Source organism: Miniopterus schreibersii, assembly GCF_964146895.1.
Source record: "Miniopterus schreibersii genome assembly, chromosome: 1".
Taxonomy (NCBI): domain Eukaryota; kingdom Metazoa; phylum Chordata; class Mammalia; order Chiroptera; family Miniopteridae; genus Miniopterus; species Miniopterus schreibersii.
The window spans coordinates 50989821-51017316 of NC_138101.1; the positions used below are offsets into that span (position 1 = coordinate 50989821).

The 27496-nt window shown below is 35.5% G+C and overlaps 1 protein-coding gene across 11 annotated transcripts in view; it reads left to right on the plus strand.

Moving 5' to 3' along the window:
• The window catches only part of PTPN13 (protein tyrosine phosphatase non-receptor type 13), a 173585-nt gene that overhangs the window by 55154 nt on the left and 90935 nt on the right, over positions 1-27496 (plus strand). For 8 of the 11 annotated variants that reach the window (XM_081127218.1, XM_081127222.1, XM_081127224.1 and 5 more), the window contains exons 4-7: positions 1929-1994; positions 5557-5742; positions 10236-10323; positions 19414-19980. In XM_081127218.1, the coding sequence (XP_080983344.1) occupies positions 1929-1994; positions 5557-5742; positions 10236-10323; positions 19414-19980 (907 nt within the window). The remainder of the gene's footprint in view (positions 1-1928; positions 1995-5556; positions 5743-10235; positions 10324-19413; positions 19981-27496) is intronic. The other 3 variants (XM_081127225.1, XM_081127228.1, XM_081127226.1) reach the window with 1 other exon arrangement.

Here is a 27496-nt window from a genome sequence, read left to right on the forward strand (position 1 = left end):
TGGCTACCCTACCTCCACCCTTTGATGAACAATGCATTGATTTTAAAATGATCGTGTGTTTTGAGAAGTTCATATTTATATTAATAATTCAAAATTGTTTTATAAAACTTTATGGATCTAAGAAACATGAAAAAATGTGAGCCATTATTAACTGACGTTTACAAATACTTATTAAATACCCTCTGTGTATAAAACATTGTGCTCATAAGGAAGGTAAAAAGTAACTACTGAATCAATCCTGGTAACATGTATAGAACAATCTGTAATATACGGTGGAATGAAGTAAATGCTGTATAGAGGTATAAAGTATTTGAGAATCTAGAGGAGGAACAACTTTTAGTGTAGAACGAAATCACAGCAAAGGTGGTATTTATGATGGGCTTTGTAGAATGATTAGAAATTAGAAAAGTGAAAATAGGTAGACATGGTCATTTCACCCAGGGTTATTAGTATGAGAATGACAGGTAAGAAATTATCCGCTGTGATGGGGGGATATTTGGTGGAACCAAGTAGGCTAGAGTGTTAGCTACCTGGAAGGCTGTGGTTAGGGAAAGAAAGGTGAGCTATAGGTCTGAGTAAGGAAGACTCCAAATGCCAGAACTTGAGACTTTCTTCTGAGGCAGTGGCGAGCTGTCCTAATTTTAGGAGAGTAATATGATGGGATTTCTTATTTCAGAGGGTAAGTGTGGGAAAAGTGGATAACTAGGTGCGATGAAAGACAGTGTAGGAATCTAACTGAAGAGTTTAGTAATATAGGGAAAATAACTGAATACAGGATACAGTACAGTGGAAGCAAAGCCAACAGAGTGTGTCAATTCATTTGATGGAATAATGAAGAAGGAAAAGTTTAATGATAGAAATATTCAGTCTGAGGATGGTGATGCCATTGGCATCAGAAGAAGATCTGATTTTATTGTCAAGGCTATTAAAAGAACTGGGGACAAATATAGTATATGTAGCAGGCTGTAATAATTTAGATATGGAACCTTGGAGAATTCAGTATTGGCTATGAATATCATTTCTCATACAACATTCCACAGAAGTGTAAAAATTAACATAATAAATTGCTAGTAGTAAAATTGTTAAATCAAAAAGTGTGAAATCTTGTTTTGACCCTGCTTTGTTCTCCATCTACTACCCTCATGCATTCACAGTAAGAAAAAAATGCTAATCAAAACAGTGAGATTTTTTTCTCACTTTTCAGATTGTCAAAAATCCAAATATTTGTAACACATTCTTTGGACAAGGCTTGTGAAAAACCTCATATTTGCTGGTAGAAATACAAAACAATACAACTTCTGTGTAGGGAAATCTGACACCATGTATCAGAACTGCAGACGATTTACCCTTTATCCATAATTTCAGAAAATCATTTCAAGAGAAATACCTGCAGGTACAAAATGACATATCACAATACTGTTTGCTGAAACATTATTTATAATAGCAAAAGTCTGGGAAAATCCTAATTGCCTATTAATAACAGTGCTACAGCCACAGAATGGAGTTCTATGCAATACTGAAAAAGGATGAGACGATTTCTAAGCATTGATATGGAAATATCTCTCTTATTAAATTAAAAATGCAAGTAATTTTTAAAGTTTCTGACCTTTTGTAAAAGAAGGTGAAAATAAGAATGTATATTCCTTTTTGCTTGAGTTTGTTTAAAGAAGCTTTTTAATAAGAACTAATAAAAATGGTTGCTCATAGAGGATGGGCTGGGGAATTGGGGTGGGGGGAAGTCTTCCATTAATTTCTAGTCTTATTTCCTATTTCAGAAGCTCACACTTTTATAAAAAATACAAAATGATTTTCTTAAATCATGTGTTATACTTTCTTTGGAACAAATGATCATGAATATATAGTACTTGCCAAATTTTAAAATTTTGTTTTACCATAAAATGACTTTTTTTAAAACTTCTCTTCTCTAGATCCATATTTATTCTCTTGGAATGACATTGTATTGGGGGGCTGATCATGAAGTACCTCAGAGCCAAGTAAGTCAAGTCATCACATTTGTGCAACTTTACACTTTTTACAAAGCTCTTTTATATATTCATTGCAGTGTTGTTTACAATAGCCAAGATATGGAAGCAACCCAAGTGCTCATCAGTAGACCAGTGGATAAAAAAGCTGTGGTACATATATACAATGAAATATTACTTGGCCATGAAAAAGAATGAAATCTTACCATTTGCAACAGCATAGATGGACCTAGATAATATTATGCTAAGTGAAATAAGTCAGTCAAAGGAAGACAAATACGATTTCATTTATATGTGGAATCTAAAGAACTATAAAAATGAACAAACAAAACAGAAATAGACTCATAGATACAGAGAAGAGTCTGATGGTTGCTAGAGGGGAGGAGGAGTGGGGGACTAGGTGAAAAATATAAGGGATTAAGAAGTACAGATTGGCAGTTACAAAATAGTCACAGGGATATAAAGTACAGCATAGGGAAATATAGTCAATAATAATTGTAATAACTATGTATGGTGCAGGTGGGTACCAGAAATATCAGGGAAAACATTTTTGTAAAGTATATGATTGTCTAATCACTATACTGTACACCTGAAACTAATACAAAATAACATTGAAGGTAAACTGTAATTGAAAAAATAAAATAAAATTTTCAAAAAAGCTCTTAAACACATTTATGTGTTCTACAGCATACTGTCAGGCACACCAGCTTTTCTATGCTGGTCATTCACATTAATAATGTCACAAAATAAAAAGCTTCTGCACAGCAGTAGAAACCATCAACAAAACGAAAAGGGAGCCCACTGTATGGGAGAACATATTTGCCAATGACACATCGGATAAAGGGTTAATATCCAAAATATATAAGGAACTCATACAATTTAACAAAAGGAAGACAAACAATCCAATTGAAAAATGGGCAAAGGACCTAAATAGACACTTCTCCAAAGAGGACATACAAATGGCTAAGAGACATATGAAAAAATGCTCAACATCGCTAATAATCAGAGAGATGCAAATTAAAACCACAGTGAGGTATCACTTCACACCTGTAGGAATGGCTGCCATCAAGTCAACAAACAAGTGCTGGCAAAGGTGTGGAGAGAGGGGAACCCTAGTACACTGCTGGTGGGAATGCAGACTGGTGCAGCCTCTATGGAAAACAGTATGGAGTTTCCTCAAAAGATTAAAAATTGACCTGCGATTTGACCCAATGATCCCACTTCTAGGAATATATCCTAAGGAATCCGAAACACCAATCAGAAAGGACTTATGCACCCCTATGTGCATAGCAGCACAATTCACAATAGCTAAGATTTGGAAACAGCCCAAGTGCCCATGAGTAGATGAGTGGATAAAAAAGCTGTGGCATATTTACGCCATGGAATACTATGCAGCTGTAAAGAGGAAAGACCTTTTATCCTTTGGCACAGCATGGGGGGAACTAGAAAGTATTATGCTAAGTGAAATAAGCCAGTCAGAGAAAGACAAGTACCACATGATCTCACTTATATGTGGAATGTAATAAAATAAACTGATGAACAAAGTGGATCCAGAGACATAGAAGCATGGAACAGACTGAGGGATCTCAGAGGGAAGGTGGGGGTGAGGGAGGAAAAAAATAAAAAATAAAGCACACGTGTTTTATATATAAAAATATAAAAATAAATAATGTTACACTCTCAGAGCAAAATAACAATAAAGTACTAAAGAAATTATTTTTTTTAGAATGTTCTTAGAATTATAGCAGTCATTAAGCAGGTTTCAATAATTCAGTCTCTTCAAAAATTATAGCAAGAGAAACAGGAGTGTACTTTGTTTTTCTAATTTAATTACTGATAAAGAAGGATTGTAAATGTCTTTGATAATTCATTCTTGTGCTGAAAGTGATAATCTTTTTTGGTGCAAAAACTGTATGAATACTAACTCTGAGTATCAGAGGATGATTACTACTCCATTGCTTTTTCTCTTTTCACATTAAAAATTATACTTCACTGCCCCTTCGGCAGCAGACACAGATACTAAAGTAACACTGAGATCTCAGATTCTGATGACAATTGGGCTGCTTTTAGTTTTTATTTTCTACAATAATCCTAATTCCTAAAAACCCTATGGAAACATAGTAGTAAATAGTAATTGAAAATTATTAAATCACTATATTTCATCAAAGCAGAGATGTAGCATATTAGAATTGGGTTTTATTATGCACATTTAGAAGTCAAAAACAAAAATAACTAGGTGTGTCTTTCATTAAATTAAGAAGTTAGAAACATTCTGTATTTTATTCTAAAATGTATACATCTTAAGGTGTATGAAAGAGGAATGATAGTCTTCAACTTGATTGGGTCTCAGTTTACATCATGGAAAATACTGTGTATTTGAGAAAGTTAAATTATTACTGGATATATTGGTGTCATATATTAAATAACTTAACTTGCATGTAAAATGTGATCACAGCCTATAACTAACACTTTATACTCTTTTCTGGTAACTGAAAATAAAGTCAATATCAATAATGCATAAGTTGGAGGGGAAGTATAAACTTTCATTTGTATTTTCCTATCAGAAATAATAATTATTTTGGAAATATTTAATATTAATTCAAAAGTATTGATTAAATGCCTACCTGTTTTAGACACTGTACTAGACACTAGGAATATACTGGCCCATGCCTATAGAATTCATTCATGGGTACAGATAACTAAACCAATTACAACACAGTGTGGTGAATGCTATGTTAGGGGAAATGAAGGGTGCTATGGAAAACCAGAACTAGAGCCTCTAACTAGACTTGCAGGGTTAGAATATAAAAGAGATCCCATCTAAGCTGTATCTAAAATATGACATAATGTCCAAATGGAGGAGAGGTGAAAGGGTCACAGGGAAAGCATATGTTTAAACCGGAGTGGATGCATCAGTTTTAACATCCGTCGGTAATGCTCCAGTCCTCCAATACTTCTTTTATCAGCCTTTTTATTTTTAATCATTCTGTCAAGTGTGTAATAGTTTCTTTTTGTGATTTTAATTTGCATTTCTTGGTATGCTTATTGGACATTTGAATATAATCTACAAATTATGTCAGCTAATTAAAAGTATCACATTTTGTCTTGTCTGTTTCACCAGCATAATGAAAACGTATTTAAATGATCTTTAGTCACTGCAATAGTTGAAATCTCTTCTAAGTATCAATTTATACTAAATATATATTGAGTATATTACATTTTATTGAATATTAGGAAATTGTTTATTCCCCCAAAGTGGTATATATACATTAAATGCTGACCAAAATACTTGAATAAAGAATTCCATTTTTTTATATACAGAAAAAAACCAGTTTTTCTGTAATACTTCCTATGTTAGAAGATGTATATTAACAATCTTCTGCTAATAATTTTTTTTGAATATCAAAAGGTAAAGTGCAGTAAAATATATACACGACTAGATAAGGAGCTACTTTCCTCCAAGTATTTGAAGTATGTGTGTTGTGGTTCCTATGACTCCTAGAATTCTTGTCTCATTAGATTTGTAAGATTTACTCACACCTGTCAATGTGACTTATCTTTTTTTTATATTCAGCCTATCAAGCTTGGAGATCATCTCAACAGCATACTGCTTGGCATGTGTGAGGATGTTATCTATGCTCGTGTTTCTGTTCGGACTGTGCTGGATGCCTGCAGTGCCCACATTAGAAATAGCAATTGTGCACCTTCGTTTTCCTACGTGAAACAGTTGGTAAAACTGGTTCTGGGAAATATTTCTGGGGTAAGCTATAGTTCCAGTTGGTACATATAGTCATATTTTTAAATTTAGCATATCACAAAATTTCCTTTGAAGATATTTTATAGGTAGCATTTTCTCATTGAGGACTAGCAACAGGAGATTGAATTTCTTTTCCTAATGTTAAGTGTTTATTTGAAACAATAATTAAAATTTACAAGCCTAGTGCAATAACTTAGTCTCCTAGATTTTACAGGAGCTAGTCTTTACTTAGACCTTTAATTCAGCAGGTGTCATAGAATCACAGCATATTAGAGCTGAAAACGTCTGCTCTTGCCTCTTGGTTCTGTATATTGTGAAAAACGCATTGATATGCAAAATGAGTTTTAGAATTATTTAAATGTACTTTCTGTTACTTAATTCTTTCTTGACCACTTATTTGTCCAGGCCCTTTAGGTATTCCCAAACCTCTCCCCTCCTTTGCTGGACACTGGCACCTGGTGTGTGTGTGTAGGGGGGGGTATATGCATATACAGTGTTCCTGCCATGTTGCCCCAAACCTTCCCTCTTCCACTGTCCCTCTTGTCTTGGATATGAAGAATCCCAAGAATGACAAACTGTACCTAGTAGTCCCCCCCTGCATTTCCTAGGCCATATTCTGTCCTATTTGCCTAGTTTGGATACACCTTGGGTTTTGATACCTGATCTAGATCTAAACTTTATCTGTCCTCACCCTTTAGGGTTATTGTCCCTGAGTAGGGCCCTGTCCTTTGTGTGAGCTACTCATTTACCACCTTCACACGTGTTCCTGCTGGCTTCCTCTCGCTAGGGGTTTAGTTCTGCCGTCTTAACCAGGATGTGTATGGCTGGCAGGAGTATACCCACATTCCACATTCTTTGTCAGTTGATAAGAAACAGGTTCAGAGATTCTTCTGGGTAAATGGTTTTTAAACTGTACCCCATGGACATGCCTTTACGATTCTGTAATGAAAGGGAATGCAGGTAATAGAGGCTGAGTGAATGGGGTTCTTAGCTGCTTACTTCCCCTCCTTAACTACAGCTGCTCCACTTTTATTTGATTTACTTGTTTGTATCCCTGCATGTCATTTTTTGAACAAAGGTAAAGTTACTAAAAATCTATGAATGCCCTCTATCTAAACCAAAGTTTCCTACATATTTTCAAGCATATTTTTGTTTTTTAAAAATCCTTTATGATTATATAAGCTTGAGGAAAAACTATTTAAGGGAAATTGTGTTTTCACTGCACAACTTCTCAGAGCCTTTATTACACTAGACTTATTATTAACCCTCAAGGGAGATGGGCATGTAAGTGAAACATATCCCAAACTTACTTGGATCTTTTTTCAGATATTCTCATAACAATCCCTTTGAGAAACATTTATCAACATTAATTCCTTCACTTTATAAATAAGAAAACTGAAACAAAGAAACACTGCTTATGGGACTTAATGTTTCTTATTAGTCAGTCCAGGGATCTTTCTGTTCTCCCATACCTCCCCTAAGACTTTTGTCCTGTTTGCTGACTTTACTCCTACAGTAAAATTGCTGACAATATTTTTCCTTCTATTTCCATGAAGAAATGTTTCTCCATGAAGTTCTTTTCCATCCAGTAATTGCCCATATTAGATAAAAGACTCCATCCCTTTTAGTATTTAGTTCAGTTTATTATAGTAGCTGTATATTGCTCATCTACTTATGAAACCTGTGCTGGATACTATATGAGAAACAAATTTGAATAGAATATGCTCTACCTTCTAAGGGCTCTTACTTAAAGTCCTACAACCATTTGCTTAATTATAAAATGCAAAAGTAAGAAAAGTAACATAGTAAAAATTATCAAAATTATGAGAGCTTGAGGGGAAGGGATACAAGTTATGACCGCATTGAAAAATAGCACTTTGCCCGGCCGGGCGTGGCTTAGCGGTTGAGCATCGACCTAGGATCCAGACGATCGGGGTTCGATTCCCGGTCAGGGCGCATGCCCGGGTTGCGGGCTCGATCAATGACTCTCTCATCATTGATGTTTCTCTCTCTCTCTCTCCTTCTCCTTTCCTCTCTCTGAATTCAATAAAGATATATATTTTTTAAAAATAAAAAGAAAAATAGCACTTTGAACTAGATCCCATAGACCAGGTAGAAAGAGTAATCCCAGCAGAAGGAAGCAAACTTGAATAAATGCCGTGGAATGGGAAAGAGCAGGGTGTGTTTGAGGAACAGTAATAAGTCTGGTATGGGGTGTGGGGGGGTTGTTTAGTGGGAGAGAATAGGAGGGTCAGTTGGACTCAGTATATAGTTTCTACCAAGTAGAAATAACAGTGCTCCCCTCACCTTTCCAGTGCTCTTGCTTATCTCCTGGACGTCACTGGACAGCAGTAACCGACAGTGACCATTTTCTAAGGGTTTACTTGGTGCCAGGCACTGTGCTAAATGGCTTATGTGCTTTTCCCATCTAGTCGTCATAACAACCCAGGTTACAAGAGATCATTTTAATTTTATCCTCATGTTGGAGATAATGAAACTAAAGCTCAGAGAGATTAAGTAACCTGCCCATGGCTACATACATGGTAAATGAGAGACACAGTTGGAACCTGGATTTCAGCGACCCCAAGCCCTGCTGTTAGCTGTTACGCATCTCTGCCGCTGTTGTTGCATCCAGTTGCTGGTAGAATGAGTTAGTCTCTCACTCATTGTGAGATTAATTATAAGTGACCATAATTCTTACTTAAAATTAATTATCATAGAGTAAAAGTCAGCAGGCTAGCTTACTTGTCCTGGTTCTTCCACTAGTTTAATGTTATATTTTTGCCTCAATTTTACTTCTCTCTAAAATAGGAAAAGTAATACATACCATCCACCCATATTACTGAACAGTTGTAATGATAATTATTTCAGTGTTAATGAGCTGCTTGAAGGTTCTTAGAAATTTTCTTGCTATTATAAGAGAATAATTGTCCTCAAAAAACTGCTACCACATGAGGTGTTGTTTTTTTTTTAATATGTTTTTATTGATTTTTGGAGAGAGAGGAAGGGAGAGGAATAGAGAGATAGAAGCATCGACAAGATTGGCTGCCTCCTGCATGCCCTCTGCTGAGCATGTGCCCTGGCCAGGAATCACACTGGTGACCTCTTGGTTCCTGGGTCGACACTCAACTGCTGAGCCACACTGGCTGGGCTACCACAGGAGGTTTTTTGAGGACTAAATAACAAAGTATGTAACGCACTAAGGTAGGCCTCCCTGATAGTAATTGCTCAGTGAATGACAGCAGGGATTCCCAAAGATGCAGGATGTTCTTTATCTCTTTAGTTACTGACAGTAGAGTGCAATCTGGACTAACATCATTTATGTAACTTAAATGATAACATCATTTCAGAAATATATTCATTTAAATCTTCCTATAGATAGGAAACATAATGCCTTGAATATACCACCTTAAGCAGTTTTTTAATTCATACTCAAAAAAGTTTCACTAGAGGAATGTTGGGGGGGGGGGGGTGTATGTGTAAACAGATGTGTGTATATGTTCTTGGTGCCAGATCTAAGTAATTTCTCTTCACCATTCTCTCTCCTTCCATTTATTTCTTGAAATTTTTACTCTAATAATCATCTAAATAAACCCAGTGTTCTAACTTTTCATCTCTTATAATGTGGAATATGATCCGATTTGACATGCTTTATTTTAAACCAAGTACCCTTGGTTAAAATTACTGAGGTTTAAGACTACTAAAACATTTTGTTATAAAGGTTACTCAAAAGAGCATTGATTTAAATTAAATTGCCATCCCTTAATATGTCCGTTTACTTTTTTTTTTTTTAATATATCTTTATTGATTTCAGAGAGAGAAAGGGAGAGGGAGAGAGAAAGAAACATCAATGATGAGAATCATTGATCGTCTGCCTCCTGCACACCCCCTGTTGGGGATCGAGCCTTAAACCCGGGCATGTGCTGTGACTGGGAATTGAACCTGGATCATAGGTCATTGCTCAACTGCTGAGCCAGCACTGGCAGGGCTGTCCATTTATTTTACATTTCTCAAATGTAATTCCTGGCAGGGAAAGTCTAGAAAATTATTTTGGAAAATAATTCATTTCCATACCCTCAGTGCATAGTTACAATCAGGTGAAAGCTTTATTATACCAGAATTAATACAGTTTTAAAATTGTAATCTTACTTGAGAGATGAACGTAGTTATCAGTTTTTAGAAAAAAGAACTCTTCAAGTTGACTGTTTTCAAATGGAACTCATTTTAACTACTTTAATTTGGCTAACTTTGTTCCTTAGTTAGCAGATTAGTCTTTGATAACTGTTTCTTGACTTGTATTTCCTGAGGATGAATTGGCCAGAACTGAGCTACATAAATCTTACCCAAGGAATACAGATTAACAGTAGCAAATGTGAAGTGTCTTTACTTAATGCTACACCCTCCAAATATTGTCTAACTAGTGTCATTCTGTAGCCAGTTACCAAGAAAAAAAATGATTCTTTTGTCAAACTTAACTTTTGATTACCTGCGTACAGACGGATCAGCTTTGCTGTAACAGTGAACAAAAGCCTGATCGAAGCCAGGCTATTCGAGACCGATTGAGAGGAAAAGGATTACCAACAGGTAAGAGTATAATATTAGGAAGTTTTTTGGCTTAAACCTTATTTTATGGTTTCCTTTACAAAATCATACTTACCTGGCTTGAAAATCTGGTAATTGTGACCATAATTAGAATATAGGTATGCAAAATAGAGGCAGGGAACAGATAGGAATGGTACCCTTATTAATGTATCAATTCATTAAAGTTATGCATAAAGCATAATTAATGTACTCAAGACTCCCACAGTAAGTCATTTCATTTCGCATGTTTTTATTATAGCAGTAATATCAATTATTTACTTTATCATGGTATTTTACATTAAAAATGCATTTTAAAGCACAATGAAAACTACACATTTATGAATATAAACCTACTGAAACAAGAGTTTTGGAGAACAACATTATTCTTACTACACTTCATTTTCTATTTCTTTTTTTAATGCTAGTCACAGCCCACTAAATTGATTTCATGACCCACTAATTTTGTGACTTGCAGTTATAAATACTGTCTTAGGTTATATGATACTTAGTAAAAAAAAAAAAAAATGATGAAGAATGATTCTGCTGTTTGCCAGTAGCATTAGATAATTATGGGTTCTATATAATCATTGAATATATTTTTTAAGGAAATGAATAGAAATTCCAAACATGCGAAATTAAAGTTAAGTTTTGGGCTTGGCTTATTTATAAAATGAACTTCTGTTTTCTTTTATTATCTTTGTTCTCTATTTCTTATCAAGCAGTATTGATAATTATGATAATCTACACATTAACAAAGATATTTTGTGGATGAAATATTTTGTCTTATGGGGGTCTGGGAAGAAGTAAATATAAAAATGGCTTAAATATATTCTGATAAAACATTCTAATTGATGCCGTCAGATTAGAAAGCTAAGACACCTAACTTTTCAGTTTAATCACTTAATCAGAGCCCAGCTATCTTATTTAAAACCCATGAGAAACTCTAATTGTGAAAACTAAATATAGATGATTTGCTTTCTGGACCAAGTGTTTGCAGAGTTCAGAACTCTCATGTATCTGAGAGGGAGGGATGTGCCCTCAGCAAGTGCACTGTTCTTGTAGAAGTCAAAGAAAAGCAACAAAATGATTCTAATGGAGTGGTTCCGTAATGATGCAGTTAGCTAAGTGTCTATTTTGGTACTTTTATTTTATTTATTGTGAATAACGACTGCTTTTCTGAAAAGTTATCTTAGCTTTCACGTCATCACTGTAGTCAGTTTATTTCTGGTTGCATACGGTTACTTTCCTAATATGTATACTATTAGTTTATGTGGAAGTTAAAAAGAAGCAAAACAGAAGGCAGACTTTAACTTAGTTCTGACAGTGCTTTGATGGTAATTCAAAAAGAACTTTTAACCCTTTCCTGTGTTTCTTCAATGTACTTATATTCCCATATTAGAGACACACCTTCTTGTAGGTAAAAATCTGTTCCCCTTTATTTTAAAACTATACTAGGATTTGAAATGCGATATAGTGTGAAACGTGGTGCTAAGAATAGCAGCACTTTGTTAATTCATCAAATTTCCAGTCAGTCTCCTGTTTTAGAACTGAAGGATGGCGGAAAATTACAGCGGGGTGTCAACGGCAAGCTGAAGGTCTTTTTCAGGATGACATAATGAATACTTTAGCAACTGAAACTTTACATTTAAAAGAAATGATTTCTTTTCTCTAATGTATTCTCTTTCTAGTTTGTTACCCTCTCCTCTCCTCCTTGCTTCCTTATTTCTTTTCTGTACTTTAATCTCTTTCTAGAATTCCTTTCTATCATCTACTATCAGTTAAGCCGCCATGTTATGAAATCAGGTTTTTTCTTGTTTGTTACATGTTTACTTAATAAATATTATATTATTAATTTTTAATTTTTAAAGACAGTTTGTCTTTTCTGACAATAAAAATGTTCTCTATAGGAGAACCTTGTTTCATCCCTATCCATTATGAATCTATAGAAAAGAGAAAAATCACCCTACCATAGTTAGTTTATTAAGTTTAAACACTCTCCAGTGTTAATATAGTTTAGATTACATTACCTTCGGTGATTCAATCTTATTACAGATATTAATTATTACATAATATTTTAGAGGTAGGAACTAGAGATTGAACTGAATATATACCTACTATATAACATACCTTAAATAGCAGGGTATTTATTTGTCATTTACATATATACATGCATTTTTTAATAAAAAGTAAATAAAAGTAAAGCTTACTAGACATGTAGATGTTAAGGACAGGGAAAACCTACTATATTAAATACATTAGTTTTTGTAGGTATTTAATGAATATTTGTTGATTGGGTGTGAAAAAAGTTTAAAAATTATTAGAATAATATATTTGTAATATAATTTTTAATGGTTGCATGAAGAAAATATATTACTATCATTTATTTTTTTAGATAATCTGTTTTAAACCTTACGTTGTACAAAGTAAAAAGAGAAACTATAGTTCACCATATTGACTCATATTTTTAGACTGTTTTCTTATTATAACAACAAATATATCATAAGTTTTAAACATAGTTATTATTGTCTTTTACTTGTGACTTTATTTTTATACTATTGAGAAAGATTTAGTATTATTGTCCAACAGTTCTTTAAAATTCTATGACTAACAGACTGTCCAAATGCAGATAATCTAGGATTAACAGTAATGACTTAAAAAAATTAACACATCTTCAAATAGACTCTCCATTGATTTTATTCTCTAACAGTCCTGTCTCTTTTTTGGAGAATAAAATCTCCCTTAAATGTAACTCAAGGGAACTTGTAAGGAATTAGGTGTCACTCAGAATAAACCAAATTTTGTTTACATTTGTATTTTGGGTAGAATTAGATCCCCTGATGCTTAAAGAAACAATAGTCTTTGGGATGGAGTGTAATGTAAGAAAATTCCTCAGCTTGTCTTAGCCATAGCTTTCCACAATAGTACTGCTCAAGGGCTTTCTTAATTTACCTTTATCAAATTTATAAAACCACATCTCAAAAACAGAATCAAAATAGTATACCAGTTATAACCATTGCCAGACAGAAGCAATGAGCAGCTAAGAGTCAGTGGTGTATAATATAAAAGCTTTAAGATTAAGAAAAAATTTCCTCATGAAGGAGGAAATACTCCTAGAGTATTTCTGGTGTCACCCTGGGCAGTGCCGCTTCTCAGCTGTCAGTGGTCACTTGCAGCAGAGCAACCTTGTCACACCACATTAGTAGGAAGGCATTCTCTTTGATGTGAACCAACCTAAAACCTCTGTGTAGTGACAGCTTTAGTTTTTTAATTAGACTCCTGATCACAATTTTTAATAAAGAAAATGTCAAAATGGACAGTGGGGTACAGATTTAGATTAAGAGAAGTAAACAATTTTAGGGACAATGCCTTGTATCTATGTGATTTGATTGTTTAAAACTTAACAATAACATTTTTCATCTATGAGTAAATGACCTTTAAAGGTCCCTCCTTATATCTTACCTCTGAGATCTGTCAAAGAAGCTAAAGCCCAAACTAGTGGGCTGTCTGCCCCCACTTTGTTATTTAATACTGCCAATGCCGATAAAATGGCTTCACTAAGCAGAAAGAAAGCAAACATTTCCTGCCAAGCTTACAGTGGAAACCTACACCATGATCAGATCAGCATGATATAGCTTCAGAACTTCGGCGTATTGATAATATCATGTTTCTTTTTTTATGTTCTTGAACATGTTTGTAAGTACAGACAGATGGGGAATCGAGGAGCCTCTTTTAATACTGAAATGTCATTTTGAAGTTAGCTTCTAAGAGATGCTGTGAGTTTTTTGAGTGTGTGAGGGGAAAGGTAAATGATGATATGATATCCAATTAGAGATAATGTTAATCATTTATAACCAAAATAGTTAAAATACAATGTACTTTACAAGGAAGATTTTTTTCAACTTAACTAAAATGGAATGTGTTTTATTATGAAAATCTTTTATGTTCTTAAAATTCTTTGTTCATAGCTCTTCAAAGTGTATTCATTGTTCCCCTTTTAGTATTTAGCAAGCCGTGTGCTCTCCAAAAGGAAAATGTTTATGGTTTCATTTTAAATTTGGGTGCTTGTAATTATATATAATCTAATGTTGTCTGTAACCTCTCTATGAACTCAGAGCCTCCTTAAGAAATAGAAAGTCAACCTATAGTCACTATTCTATTTTAAATAATGTGATTTTTTAAAATTGTAGAATAAACCTAAAATTTTTGTAGGAGATCTTTTGATTTTCAGTTTTGTGATTTCTTTTCAAAAGAACTTTTAAGTTCCCCCTCAGGAGACTATTATATGCTGAGGAGAATAAAGCAGAAACAAAAGGAAGGCAAAATTAGAATTTTATGTTGCCCTTGTTCAGAAGAGCTCATAATAAATAGTTCATATGAGTTAGTTCATTTATTCTGTCATCTCCAAGAAGAAGGCATAACAAATTATGTCCACATTTTTGTAGATGAAGGAAGTGCTAAACATGGGTATTAAGTGGCTTGCCCAAGCTCATGGATTGAATGGTAAAGCTAGAATTGAAACCCAGGGTTTTTTTTACAGTAATCCTTCTAGTAGATTAAGCTTTTGCTTTAAAGGTTTCAAAAAGCTGTGATCAATCCATTCTACAAGCATTCTTTTGAAATCTCTGTTATCGGGAACTGGAAATACAAAAACAGATAAGACATGTTCCCTTATATTATTGTTCCAATTGGGGGTGGAGAAATGAGTGGGAGTGATGACAGATATATAATATAAAGGATAATTTTAATACAGCGAAAGAAATGTCCAAATAGAGGTCTAGCATGCCCTGTGAGTATAGTGGAAGAAGGTGCTAACTCTACTAGGATGGGGAAATATCAGGGAAGTTTTCACCTGAAATCTTTTAAGAGTAGCTCCAAAGTCATTGCTTTGAGAAATAACATTCCTTCTAATCAAAATGGATAGTAAGCAGTCATTAGGTGTACTTAATGATTTCAGTGTTGTCTATTGCCTGTTACATAAAATAATTATAATAGCCTGGGATATGTTTAGAAAGATCTGGAAAGCAGTTGAAGACATTGCATTTTCTCTTGTCTCAGATGCTGTTATTTAGTAAGTAGCACTAGTGTTAACAGTACATGGTTTCACTGGTCTAGTGGACTCAAGCATCTAATAAATGAGCCTAAAATTCCGTGTTTCTCATTTATATGGCCAGATTCTATATTTGCACTTCATTTTGAGTTTTCAGATTAGTGAAATTTTTTCCCTAGTGCCTCAGCAACTTGAAGCAACCATGATACTGTATTACAACATGTGATACTATATGTAGTATTCACCTATGACGTGTTAGGCAAGTACATAACTGGTTGTGTAGTTAAAGATAGTGAGTATCATTAACATGACAATAAAAACCTAGCATTTATAAAGAAGTAGTTATCCAAGAGCCACCTTATTAGCAGTTATTCTTAGGCCTCATGGCTAGTGAGAAGACATGGCTTTCTTAGGATACCATGGTCCACTGATACATTGTTAGTAAATACTAATGACCTGAAAGAGAATGATAAATGTACCTATTACAAATGGAATAGACTTATGGTACATTTGGAAAGTGCTCTGTTTCAGTAGTGGTCGGGGTAGGCTTCACTAAAGAAGTCATGTTTAAAATAAAACTCTATGCAAAGCCCATGGACACAGTAGTGTGGTGGAGGCCTGGGGGGTGGGGGCTAGGTGGAGGGTGGGGAGGAGGAAGATGGGAGACATCTACATCTGTAAGACTGTCAGCAATAAAAATATATTTAAAAAGAAAGAAACACCTAACCATGAGAAAGGTCAGGAATAGACCATTCCAGGACAGAGAGAAAAGTATGTACAAAGGCCCTAACATACAGGAGAGCTTAACAGAGAAAAACTTGTGGCCTGGATGGAATAAGGGAAGTGGAGATGAAATGGAAAAGGGTTCAAGTGGCACATCAGAAAGGAGTCCAGATTTTATTTAGAGGCAGTCTTATGCCTTTGAGATTTACAGAGCAGGGTAGTGGCATCATGGGATTTATATTTTGAAAAGATAATTCTGTCTGCTGAGTAAAGTTGGATGAAGGAAATAAAAGCAGCAGGGAGGCCTATTCAGAAGCCATTGCAATTATCTAGTCAAGTGATGATGTTAATTGGGAATGGGGTGATGATAGGAATTGGAAGGAATCACGTGGAGTAAGATATCTTCGAGATTTAAGTAGCCAGCACACTCTGATGGATTTGATATGGGGAAGAAGGATGACGAAGGATTTCAGGATGGTGCCCATACTTCTGTTTTGAGTAGTTGGTTTGTTACTGGTGCCACTGATTTATTGGGAGGACGGGGGGTAGAATGGACATCTGTGGATGTGGGAAGTAAAAGATTAGTTTTAAGCATGTTCAGTTTGAGGTGCTTCTGATCTATACCAACAGCAGTTCCAATTGTAGAAGGTTAGAGCTCCCAGAAGAGATCAGTACCAAGAATATAAATTTGGGAGATGTTAGTATGTAGATAATATTTAGAAGCCTTGTTAATGATGAAATTATATAAAGAAAGAATGAAAAGATAGGGCTCTAAAACTGGTCCCTGAGGAAACCCAACATTTGGATATCCAGTAGAGGAAGAGAAAAAATCAGAGATTGAGGATGAGCTGTCTGAGAAGTCAGAGGAAGCCAGGCTTGTAAGGAGAGAAGTGATTCGCACAGGGGTTGCCATCACTGACAGTTGTTGCTGGTAAGTAAGATATGGATAGAAAAGTGTCCATTAGATCTGGCAATATGGTGGTCATTAGTGATACATGACAAAGGCTTCCAGGTGTGGGGGAGTTGGAAGTTGACTAAAGTAGGCAGAATAACAAATGGGAGGTGAGAAATTGGAGAGAGCAATCACTAGAGGGAAGAACATGGGTGGGCAAAAGCAGATTTACATTTGTAATACAAATAAATAATAGAATGAACAATAAATAATACAAAAATAAACTCTGTTTTGTGTACTCAGAACTGTAAGCCTATTTTTGCCCACCCCTGTATTGTGACTTAGGGAGAGGTTTCTTTAGTTTGATTTTTTTAATGTAGATATTAGAGCATGTTTGTGTACTCATGGGAAGGACTCAGTAGAAAGGGAGAGTAATAAAGATGTAAGCAGAGAGGGGAGAAGTTAACCCAAGAAGCGAAATCTTTGATAAAGTAAAGGAGGGGGGATTGAACAGGTATTGGGAACCGGCCCTCGAATGGTAGGAAATGCCATCCTTTGAGACTACAGGGAAAAGATTTGCAGGCCCACGTAGACATGTAGAATTAGCTGTGGGGAAATGAGGAAGCTCTCTTCTGACAGCTTCTCTCCTTTTTTGGTGGAATGTGAGATAGACTATCAGGTAAAAGAGGAGTTGATGTGGGAAATCTGAAGAATGAGGAAAAGTGAAACAGTCGCTGTGGAGAGTAGGTGACATACCGTAACATGTAGTGCGAAGTGTCCGAAGGCTCACCGGGCATCATGGCGCTGCCAGAATATCCGCTTACCTGATCTTCTCCATTTGACTGCCTGTTGGTAGTAGGATAGTAAAAGAAGACAGATTGTTGAGCTTACCTGTGGTTGTATGAGCCTTAAGCCCTTTCAATTCCTATTTTTTATCGAATGTATTCTATTAAATGTCTGTATTTTTAATAAAATTTTAAATGAATGAGTTTCAATATGTGGTTTGTCTAAGAATGTAATTTACCCCTAAAATACTGTAATACAGGCTGTTACAGACTCTAGCTTCTAATTTAACTTTAAAATTATAAACATATGTCTGTGTGTCTGGATGTGGTATGTTTCTCCGTATTCTTTACATGGCATGCCCCAGATGCTGTTATCCTCATTAGCACTCAAGTGGACATGTGCAGGAAAGGATGAGTTGCGTGAAAAGCAAAACGTTTGAACCTAATTCTCAAGTAAGCAAGTACTTGTTTCCATTCTGAAATGAATTCACTTTTCTAAGATTTTTAAGGTAAATTTTGTGGTCAGGGAATTAAAGGTTATAGCTGTTACCCTGAAGAGGCAATTGACTTTTTCAAACGAATTAATAAGCAATTTATTACTCGGAAGGTTTTAGTCATTATTTTATACTGGATATATAGCAACAAGGTAATCAAAGAGGCATCACAGATGGCCACATGGGAAATCTTCAGTGTTTATGAGCTATTGGGTTAGTAAACATAAAGTATTCTTCAGTGTTTCTTTTTTCAGTAGTAGAACAGTATATGTGATTGTTTTGTTCTTGAACTATGAATTCAAAAAATTAATTTCTGGTTGGGCATTTTTGCCATGTCTCAATGCATTTACAGACCACTGCCTTAAAAAATTAGAATGGCTTGCTGGTTTGAACTACAGGGACTAAAGAATAAATAAGAATTGGCATTTTATTCCAATTAATAAATATTGCTACATTATGTTTGAGAGTAAAAAGTATCTTAGTACATGATAGTCTGTCATGAAAAAAATTAAGTTTTTTACATAACTGAAACACAATCATATTATCTGGATTTCAAACACAATGAAATTTTCCGAAAATATATCTAATCATAATAAAACTTTGATGCTGAAGAATTCCAAATACTACAATCTTTTTATTCCATTCAGAATATAGCAGGGATTTATTGTTTCTTCTTTAAACATATTTATTTAAATGACCAGAGAATAATTCCAGGGCTTTGTGTTGAAGTAACATATGTTTGAAGTAATAGTGTTTGAAGTTAGAGTAAACTATACGTTCTATTATTACTCTCAGTCGTTTCATGGATAATTAATATTCTGCTAAACTGGATAGTATCAGACATGTTTGTCCATTTTTAAAAACCAGTAATTCACCTCTAATGAATATCAAATGTTACTACTCAAAAAATAAAATTGAAAATATTGATTTCATTAGATAAGAAATACTGGACTATGAAAAGTTAAACATCACATCTCTTTTCACTTCCACCGTCACCACCACCATGACCATTGCGTTCCGCCCTATTCCATCTCTGATCCTCCATGTGGAGCATTCAGAGCATTTTCACCACTTTCATTGTCAATAGTAAGGTTACATTCTAGTTATTTTCTAAAAATTCTGTGCATACATGATAGATTCTTATCATTCCAGGAAGAAGCTCTACTTCTGATGCACTAGACATACACAAGTCTCCATTCTCTCATCAGACCTTTCTAAACAAAGGGCTTAGTAAATCTATGGGATTTCTGTCCATCAGAGACACACAAGATGAGGAAGATTATTTCAAGGACATTTTATCAGATAATAATTCTGGACACGAAGAGTCTGAAAATACCTGCTCTCCTTACCAGTTCAAAACTAGTAGCCCAGAAAAAAAAGCTATCCCTGGCATTGATGTGCTTCCCAAGAAGAAGATTTGGGCTTCCTCCATGGACTTGCTCTGCACAGCCGACAGGGACTGCTGTCCCGGGGAGGCCGGCGGGCCCCCTCGCTGTCCCCCGGGGGCAGTAACGGCGCGGACCGCCACGGCGCCCAGGAGAAAGGAGGCCAGGTACTCGGATGGAAGCGTGGCCTTGGATATCTTTGGCCCTCAGAAGATGGAGCCTGTGTTTCACACGCGAGAGTCGCCCACCTCCTCAGCAATATCAAGCGCTTTGGACCGAATCCGAGAGAGGCAAAAGAAGCTTCAGGTTCTGAGAGAAGCCATGAATGTAGAAGGTTAGTAATTCTGTGTGTGTGTGAGGGAGAAGTGAATTGAAACATTTAAAAATGTGTTTTGAAATAAAGAAGGGTTATTCAACAATTCCCCCAGTCTTGTTTCCACTGCCAAGCCGTAGCACTCGGGTTAGCCTCACTTCTCTATGAGTTTCTGCTCTGCTGTCTACCCAAAGCCTAACAGAATCGTCCCTACCAAACACACCCCATCCGGTCACTTTCCTGTCTCAATATCTGGGGTACTGTACTTTTAGATTGTAAGCTTCTCAGGGGCAGGCGCCATGTGTCCTACTTCTTTTTAATCCTGCAGTACCGTGTGTCACGCCCTGTCTTGTGGAACCGTGTGTCACACTCAGCCTTGTGGGACCGTGTGTCATGCTCTGTGTTGTGGAACCGTGTGTCACGCTCAGCCTTGTGGGACCGTGTGTCACGCCCTGTCTTGTGGAACTGTGTGTCACGCTCAGCCTTGTGGGACCGTGTGTCACGCTCAGCCTTGTGGGACCGTGTGTCACGCTCAGCCTTGTGGGAGTCTTCCGTCAAGGACTGGTTCCTAGAAGTGAGGCGCAGGCAGGGTAGTGGAGGTAGTGCAGTGGTTCCCAAACCACCAGCTTCAAAAAACAAAACTGGGGACACAGCTCCTGGAGATTTTGTTTGCTCTGGAATGAAGTTTTCAATCTATATTTTAAAAATCATAGTATTTAACTTTATAGATTTAGAGTCAGACAGCCTAGGTGTGAATTATTTACTCCATTCAATAGCTATGTGATCCTTCAGCAGTTGGACTTAATCATTCTTAAGTTACCCCATTTGTAAAATGTTAACAAAAATGGATTAATTGGGTAATGAATGTAAAGTGATTAATAAATCAGATTTTTACATTATTAGTGTGAAGGCATAAAATAACATTATAAATGATAAATTCTTATTATTTGCTGGAAAAACCTTTGTTTCCACAATACCCAATTCACATACAAAGCTCAGTATATTGAATGGGATAAAGTTGTGTTCTAGGCATGGATAGAGGCTATTTTTTAAAAATTTATCTTTATTGTTGAGAGTATTACAACTGTCTCCCATTACCCCACCCACCCTGCTCCTGCCCCACCCCAGGCCTTCACCAAGACAGAGGCTATTTTTAATATAAATAAATGAAAGAGAAAACAAAATAAGATAGAGTTGTTTATCTAATCCCCTGCATTTTTGAGAATTAAACTTTTATAACTACACTTTGCCTTCTAGACAAATCCTGGGACATAGCTGATGAAGGGGAACCTAAAGGAGCTTTCTAGTTTAATGAGATTAGTCACATCATCAAGGGTCATATTCATTTTTAAGGTCATTATTCTAGTAGAATATTTTGGAATCATAGACTGCCCTTAAAGTACTCTGTCTTTAAAGGTTTATTTGTTCCTTAAGTTTTAAGCAGAGTTCTGGAACTGAACATATTTTCTATGTTGTACTTCTAGTAAAAGAAGTTTCACAATTTTTTTTTTAATTCAGGAATTGCAAATAGTAAATAATTTGAAATTCCTGAGGAAATTATTGAACACTTAACTGATATTAAGGGTGTATATACATGCATTTTCAAAAAACATTAGCTATCTTTATGAGATGGTCATATGTAACCTTGATCTGAAAACTTTTACATACAGAAAATAAAAACTTAAAAATTTGTTTTATGCATGATTTCACTGTTTAACTTCGATAAGTAAATTTTTAGAGTTTTGACAGCAAAGCATAGGCACTTCCTGCAGCTTAAAATACTCTCCCCTTTCAGAAGTTTTATTCCATGACTATTTAGTGTTGCACAACAGCTAGCATTTGAATAGTAGTTTAGCCTGACCTTCTTATGAGCATGCCTTCAAGGATACATTAATGTAAAGAAATCTTGCTCGTTTGTGGAATAAAAAACCAAAACCCAGATTATTCAAATCGATAAGCCATGATAGTCTCAGAATGTAAATAGTGAAGATAGATGCCAATATAGATGACTGTGTCTGACATTTAAGAGGTTGAATAATTTCTTAACATGAGAATATTACAAATAAAGTAATTTATAATGTTCTCAAAAGACTGACATAATGTTTGATAAATTAGTAGTGTGGATTAGTGACACTGGAGAAAGTGCTTTTTACACTTGACCTTTTGTTCGAAAGTTAAACAGTAAAGATATCAAACATTAATGAAAATATATTTAATCTGTTAAATTATGCTACAGTATTCTATTTAATATATATTGTTTGAATAGGTGATTTTGTTTTGATTGCCTGTAAAATAAATATTAAGCCAAATTATATCTTGGTTTGCATATGAGCCATTTATCTTCTCAGGCAATGTGTGTATGGCATGTGTGTTAAGGAAACTCAAAGAGACCAAATTATTTCCAAACGTGTATATATTTGCAAAGATGATGTATAATCTTTGTAGACCCTTATTTGTTAAAAATGGTATTGTTATAAAACACAATTTTCAGTTTTAGAAATTTTAGATTCATTACAAGAGGTACAAGAAAAGGAAAAAATCCTTTTAAAAATTAAATGTGCTTTGAATTGTTTGACACAGGACAGTTTTCATCCTGAAATCTTTCTTTGCTATTGAAGAGTTTTCAAAAGCATTTGCTCCCACAAAGAACCTACGTATTTTTCCCCAGAGAATATTTTATAACCAAGTTAAATAAAACACCTTAAAAATGTTGCTTTTTTATGGAAACGCTTACACCACTTTAAGTAAACTCCATTATTATATACTAACTTGCAAGTAATAATAAATTATATTTGTTTTAGACTAAAAGCATTATTTGAAAGGAATGTTTGATGTTTGGAATTCAAAAGCAATAATTCTCTAGTTATTTAGTTGAGTAACTTGTTGGTTTTGTACTGTGGTGTCTTTTTCTAAAGGTGAGATAATTTATTAGCTGTGCAAACAAAAGTACAGATTGCTAATAGAAGATTTTAGCTAGTATACAAAACATAAAGAACAGAAAATAATATAAATCCCGTGTATCTCATTTAATTCTCATGAAAAGCAGGCTCCACAAATCCCTTTTATGTGGGACAAATCAAGCAGAACAGTAGATGTTGTTAATGTGCACATTTTCTTATGTACATTTCTTTTAAAAATTCTTGTTGATTCATAAATACAGGGAACAAACTCATAGTTGCCACAGGGTTGGGTGGTGGGAGGATTGGCAAAAAGATGAAGGAGATTAAGAAGTACAAGACTTACAGTTATAGCTTAAGTCAGTCACAGGGATGTGTAGTGTACAACATAGGGAATGCTGTCAGTAATGCCGTAGTAAGCTTGTGTGGTGGTAGATGGTTACTAGACTTCTCGTGGTGATCACTTTGGAAGGTATATAAATGTCAGATCACTATTTTGTACACCTGAAAGTAATGTAATATTGTTTGTCAGCTACACTTTAATTAAAAAGAGCTTTGCATTCCAGAATGAAGATTTAAAACTATATATTCTTGTTTTAAAGCATTTTAAAATCTTGCTAATGCTCTGTAGAATTTTTGTGATTTTTAAATTTGGCATTTGCTACCAGGCATGAGTAATTTTAGAAGTAGAAGAGGTCTTAGAGTACATGTTCTTGGGCTTGTGAAGATTTAATAATGTACCCAAGATTACATAACAAGCTCATGATAGAGTTTTCATCATTATAGGAGATTGTAGATTTCCATCATCAATTTCAGAGTTCCAGTCTAAGGATTTCCCACTACATGTCACTTCCTAATATTTTTAAATTTCAAGTTTTAAATTACAGTTGGCGTTCAATATTATATTAGTTTCAGGTGTACAGCATAGTGGTTAGACATTTATATAACTTACAAAGTGATTTCCCTTCCCAATAAGTCTTGCACCCACCTGAAACTATATATGGTGATTAAAATATTATTGACAAAGGTGCACTTTACATCCCCATGACTATTTTGTAACTGCCGATTTATACTTCTTAATCCCTTCACCTTTTACACCCAGCCCCCCAACCTCCCGTCTGGCAACCATCAGTTTGTTCTATGTATGTATGAGTTTGTTCCTGTTCTGTTTGTTCATTTATTTTGGTTTTTTACATTCCACATACAAGTGAAATAATATGGTATTTGTCTTTCTCTGACATTTCACTTAGCATAATACCAGTGTTCACTGGCTTAATATAACAATCGGAAGAAAAGAAATTACTGAATTTCAGTTTGTCCTTTTGGGACTTCAAGGAAACTCATTGAACTATAGGAAAGACAGCTGTCCTTCAACCTCAGACGTATAGCCCTTTCCTTAGCCCATCCTCTTGAAAGGAGACTTTACCTAAATCACCTCCACAGCTTCTCCTCAGCTGACATCAACGAGCCAACATCACAGGGAGAACAAACCTTGAAATCATGGAGTTAGGTACTGGAAGGAATCTGGATACCATTTAAACCAAACATCTCATTTTCAGAGGCCCAGAGTAAACTAGTTTGCCAAAGGAGATGCATAATTCATAACAGAGCTGTATTTAGAATGCAGGTCTCTTGAGCCCCAGAATAAGATTTTTTTCCACTGCTATTCTGATTTCAAGCAGAAACCAGATACATTGTCAGGAAAACTTTTTTACTGCCAGAGAAGTTGGACATTCAACTAACTGCCTCACAAACCTCTTCAGTCTCTTTCTGACCTAATAAAATTATATCTCTCTTAATACAGGAAAACATGATAGTATTGTACAAGAAAGGTTGAAAATGAGGCACTTTTGGTTCTTTCTACAGTAAATCGCACTGGGAGGGGGTTAAGATGAAGCTCCATTGTGGCACATGCTCTGTTGTAGGGGATGGTGTTTTGTTGGGGCTTTGCTAAGGTAGGTTCTGTAAGGTGGGCATCCTGTAACTGACCAGAAAAGGGAGGAAGCTCTCAGAAAGCAGTGGTTGCCACTGAGTGCTCTGATCTTTCTTTCTTTCTTTTTCTTCCTTCCTTCCTTCCTTCCTTCCTTCCTTTCTTTCTTTCTTTCTTTCTTTCTTTCTTTCTTTCTTTCTTTCTTTCTTTCTTTCTTTCTTTCTTTCTTTCTTTCTCTCTCTCTCTCTCTCTCTCTCTCTCTCTCTCTCTCTCTCTCTCTCTCTTTCTCTTTCTCTCTCTCTTTCTCTCTCTCTCTCTCTCTCTCTCTCTTTCTCTTTCTCTTCCCTCCCTCCCTCCCTCCCTCCCTCCCTCCCTCCCTCCCTCCCTCCCTCCCTTCCTTCCTTCCTTCCTTCCTTCCTTCCTTCCTTCCTTCCTTCCTTCCTTCCTTCCTTCCTTCCTTCCTTCCTTTGAAATATGTTTTTTACTGAATTTTAGAGAGAGAGGAAGGGAGAGGAAGAGAGAGATGGAAATATTGATGAGAGAGAAACACAAGCGGCTGCCTCCTTCATGCCCCCACCGGGGATCAAGCCGGTTACTTCCTGGCTCGTGGTGGACGCTCAGCCACTGAGCAGCACCAGCCGCGCTGAGTGCTCTGTTCTTTGTGAACAAAATAACAAAGTTAGGAACAAAAAGGATCCCAGGAAAGAAACTATAGTTTAAGTTTACAAATTATAAATATAAGATTATTACCATGATTATTAAGTTAACACCTAAACTTCCAGATACTTCTCTGTATACATAAAGCAGTAGGAAAGGGGCAGGAAGAAACATAACCAATTTCTCTTGTGAAACTAATTTTTAAAATTTGATGTCACTCTCTTTTATTGCTTTATTCTTTTCATTCCACTTTTCTCACCTCACCATAGTACTCTCCTCTTCTACTCTTTTATTTTTCCTTCCTTGTTCTCTGTATTTTCCTTTCTACCTTTCTCTACTTCATCTCAAGATCTGAGACAGTTGTCTATTTTCTAACAGGAGTATTTGTTGTCATCTCTCTTATGATATAATCACCGCACATTCCCCATTCTTTACTCTCGGGGCTGGCAGCACATTCCTGATTATGAGACAGTGACTTGGAACCAGTGCTGTGAGTGTAGATGAACAGCACTCCACACCCTGGGTGGGGACCATGAATAGCATTTTGCTTCCAACAGTCAAAACTCCTCTGTATTCTGTATAATACTAGAAGCAAAAGTATGAAGAACAGATATAATTAAATCCTACAAAAGTGACTGTTGTGAAATATTACTTATTTAAGGAGTCTTAAGTCAATCTACTTTACATCAAATTCAATATTGTTTCCTTTCTTTCAACACTGTGCCCTCTCGTCCAGCCTAGTTTGCTGTTCTGTGACTGCCCCGTGAATACAGATTGAAGTCTTGAGCTCTGCAGCTAGAATATGTAAACACTCAAGTATGTGAGCCTCTTCTCATTTTTGAGGTGCCTTAATGTTTCATTTCCATAAGAAGATTGAATTTGGAAGTTCAGATATGATTGAGTTGTTATTTAGATACTCCAAGAACTAAATTAAATATTATTAATACTCAGTTTTTATTTTGCTCAGTTCCACAGAACTAAATATGAATAAGCAGGGATTTTATGTGCTGTTGGTTAAATAACACATTTTTTTAGGTATTAATGACTTAATTATTATACTACTAAGATACAAATATATTTTGTGTCTCCAAAGAGCACACTCTCACAGATGAATCCCTCTTAGCCAGAAGGAAGCAAGTGCCTATTGTGTTTCCAGGCTGAGTTATAAAGAGATTTATATTTTAGACCAGCATTGTCCAGTAGGACTTCTTCAGTGGAGGAAATGTTCTCTATCTACAGAGCCCAATTCAGTAGTTACAAGTCACATGTGACTATTGAGTGCTTGCATTTTGGCTAATGCAACTGAGGAACCGAGTATTTTATTTAAGTTTACATAGCTACATGTGGCTAGTGGCTACTGTATTAGAATAGTGCAGTTTCAGACCATTCTAATATAAAGCTAGTCCAGTATAAGATGCTAATTAGTGTTCAACTGAGGAAAGATTGGTTTGAGGAGAGTTGTACAATAAGTTATTTTTTAGTTAAAATACAAATGAGAACAGACATTTACTACTTTTGATTTATCCAAGGGGGGGGAAAGAAAGTGTATTTTTAAACACCAAGGAAAGTTAAAAGTGAAACTAATACTGATTTTGGAATCCACAGGAATAGACTACTTTATCATAAATTAGGGACCTAATTTAAATCTAACTCATACATAGTTAACATAGACCCATTTTGGCTTCAACAGTGACACCTTCTGGGAAGCATGGGTTGATATGCTTTATTTAAGAAAGGTTTAAAATGGATCTCACTAGCACTGGATATCCTTGTGATTTTTAAGACCCAACAGTTGTAACCTCCAAAATGTTTTTTATTCCATCCCAGTCAATACCTTCTTGTCCCTGGACTAGGGAAATCGCTTTCTAAACTGACCTCATAGCTGCCTTGTCCTCCACTTCCCTGCCATTCGTTCTTCTCTTCCTTCAGCCATTTAATCACTTGCCGTGATCTGAGCAGGATAGAATTTTAGCCCCTTTTAGATCATGGCATATGAGGCTCTCCATGACTGTCTCTCGAATCTCATCCTTTAGCACTTCCCATCTCGCACCTC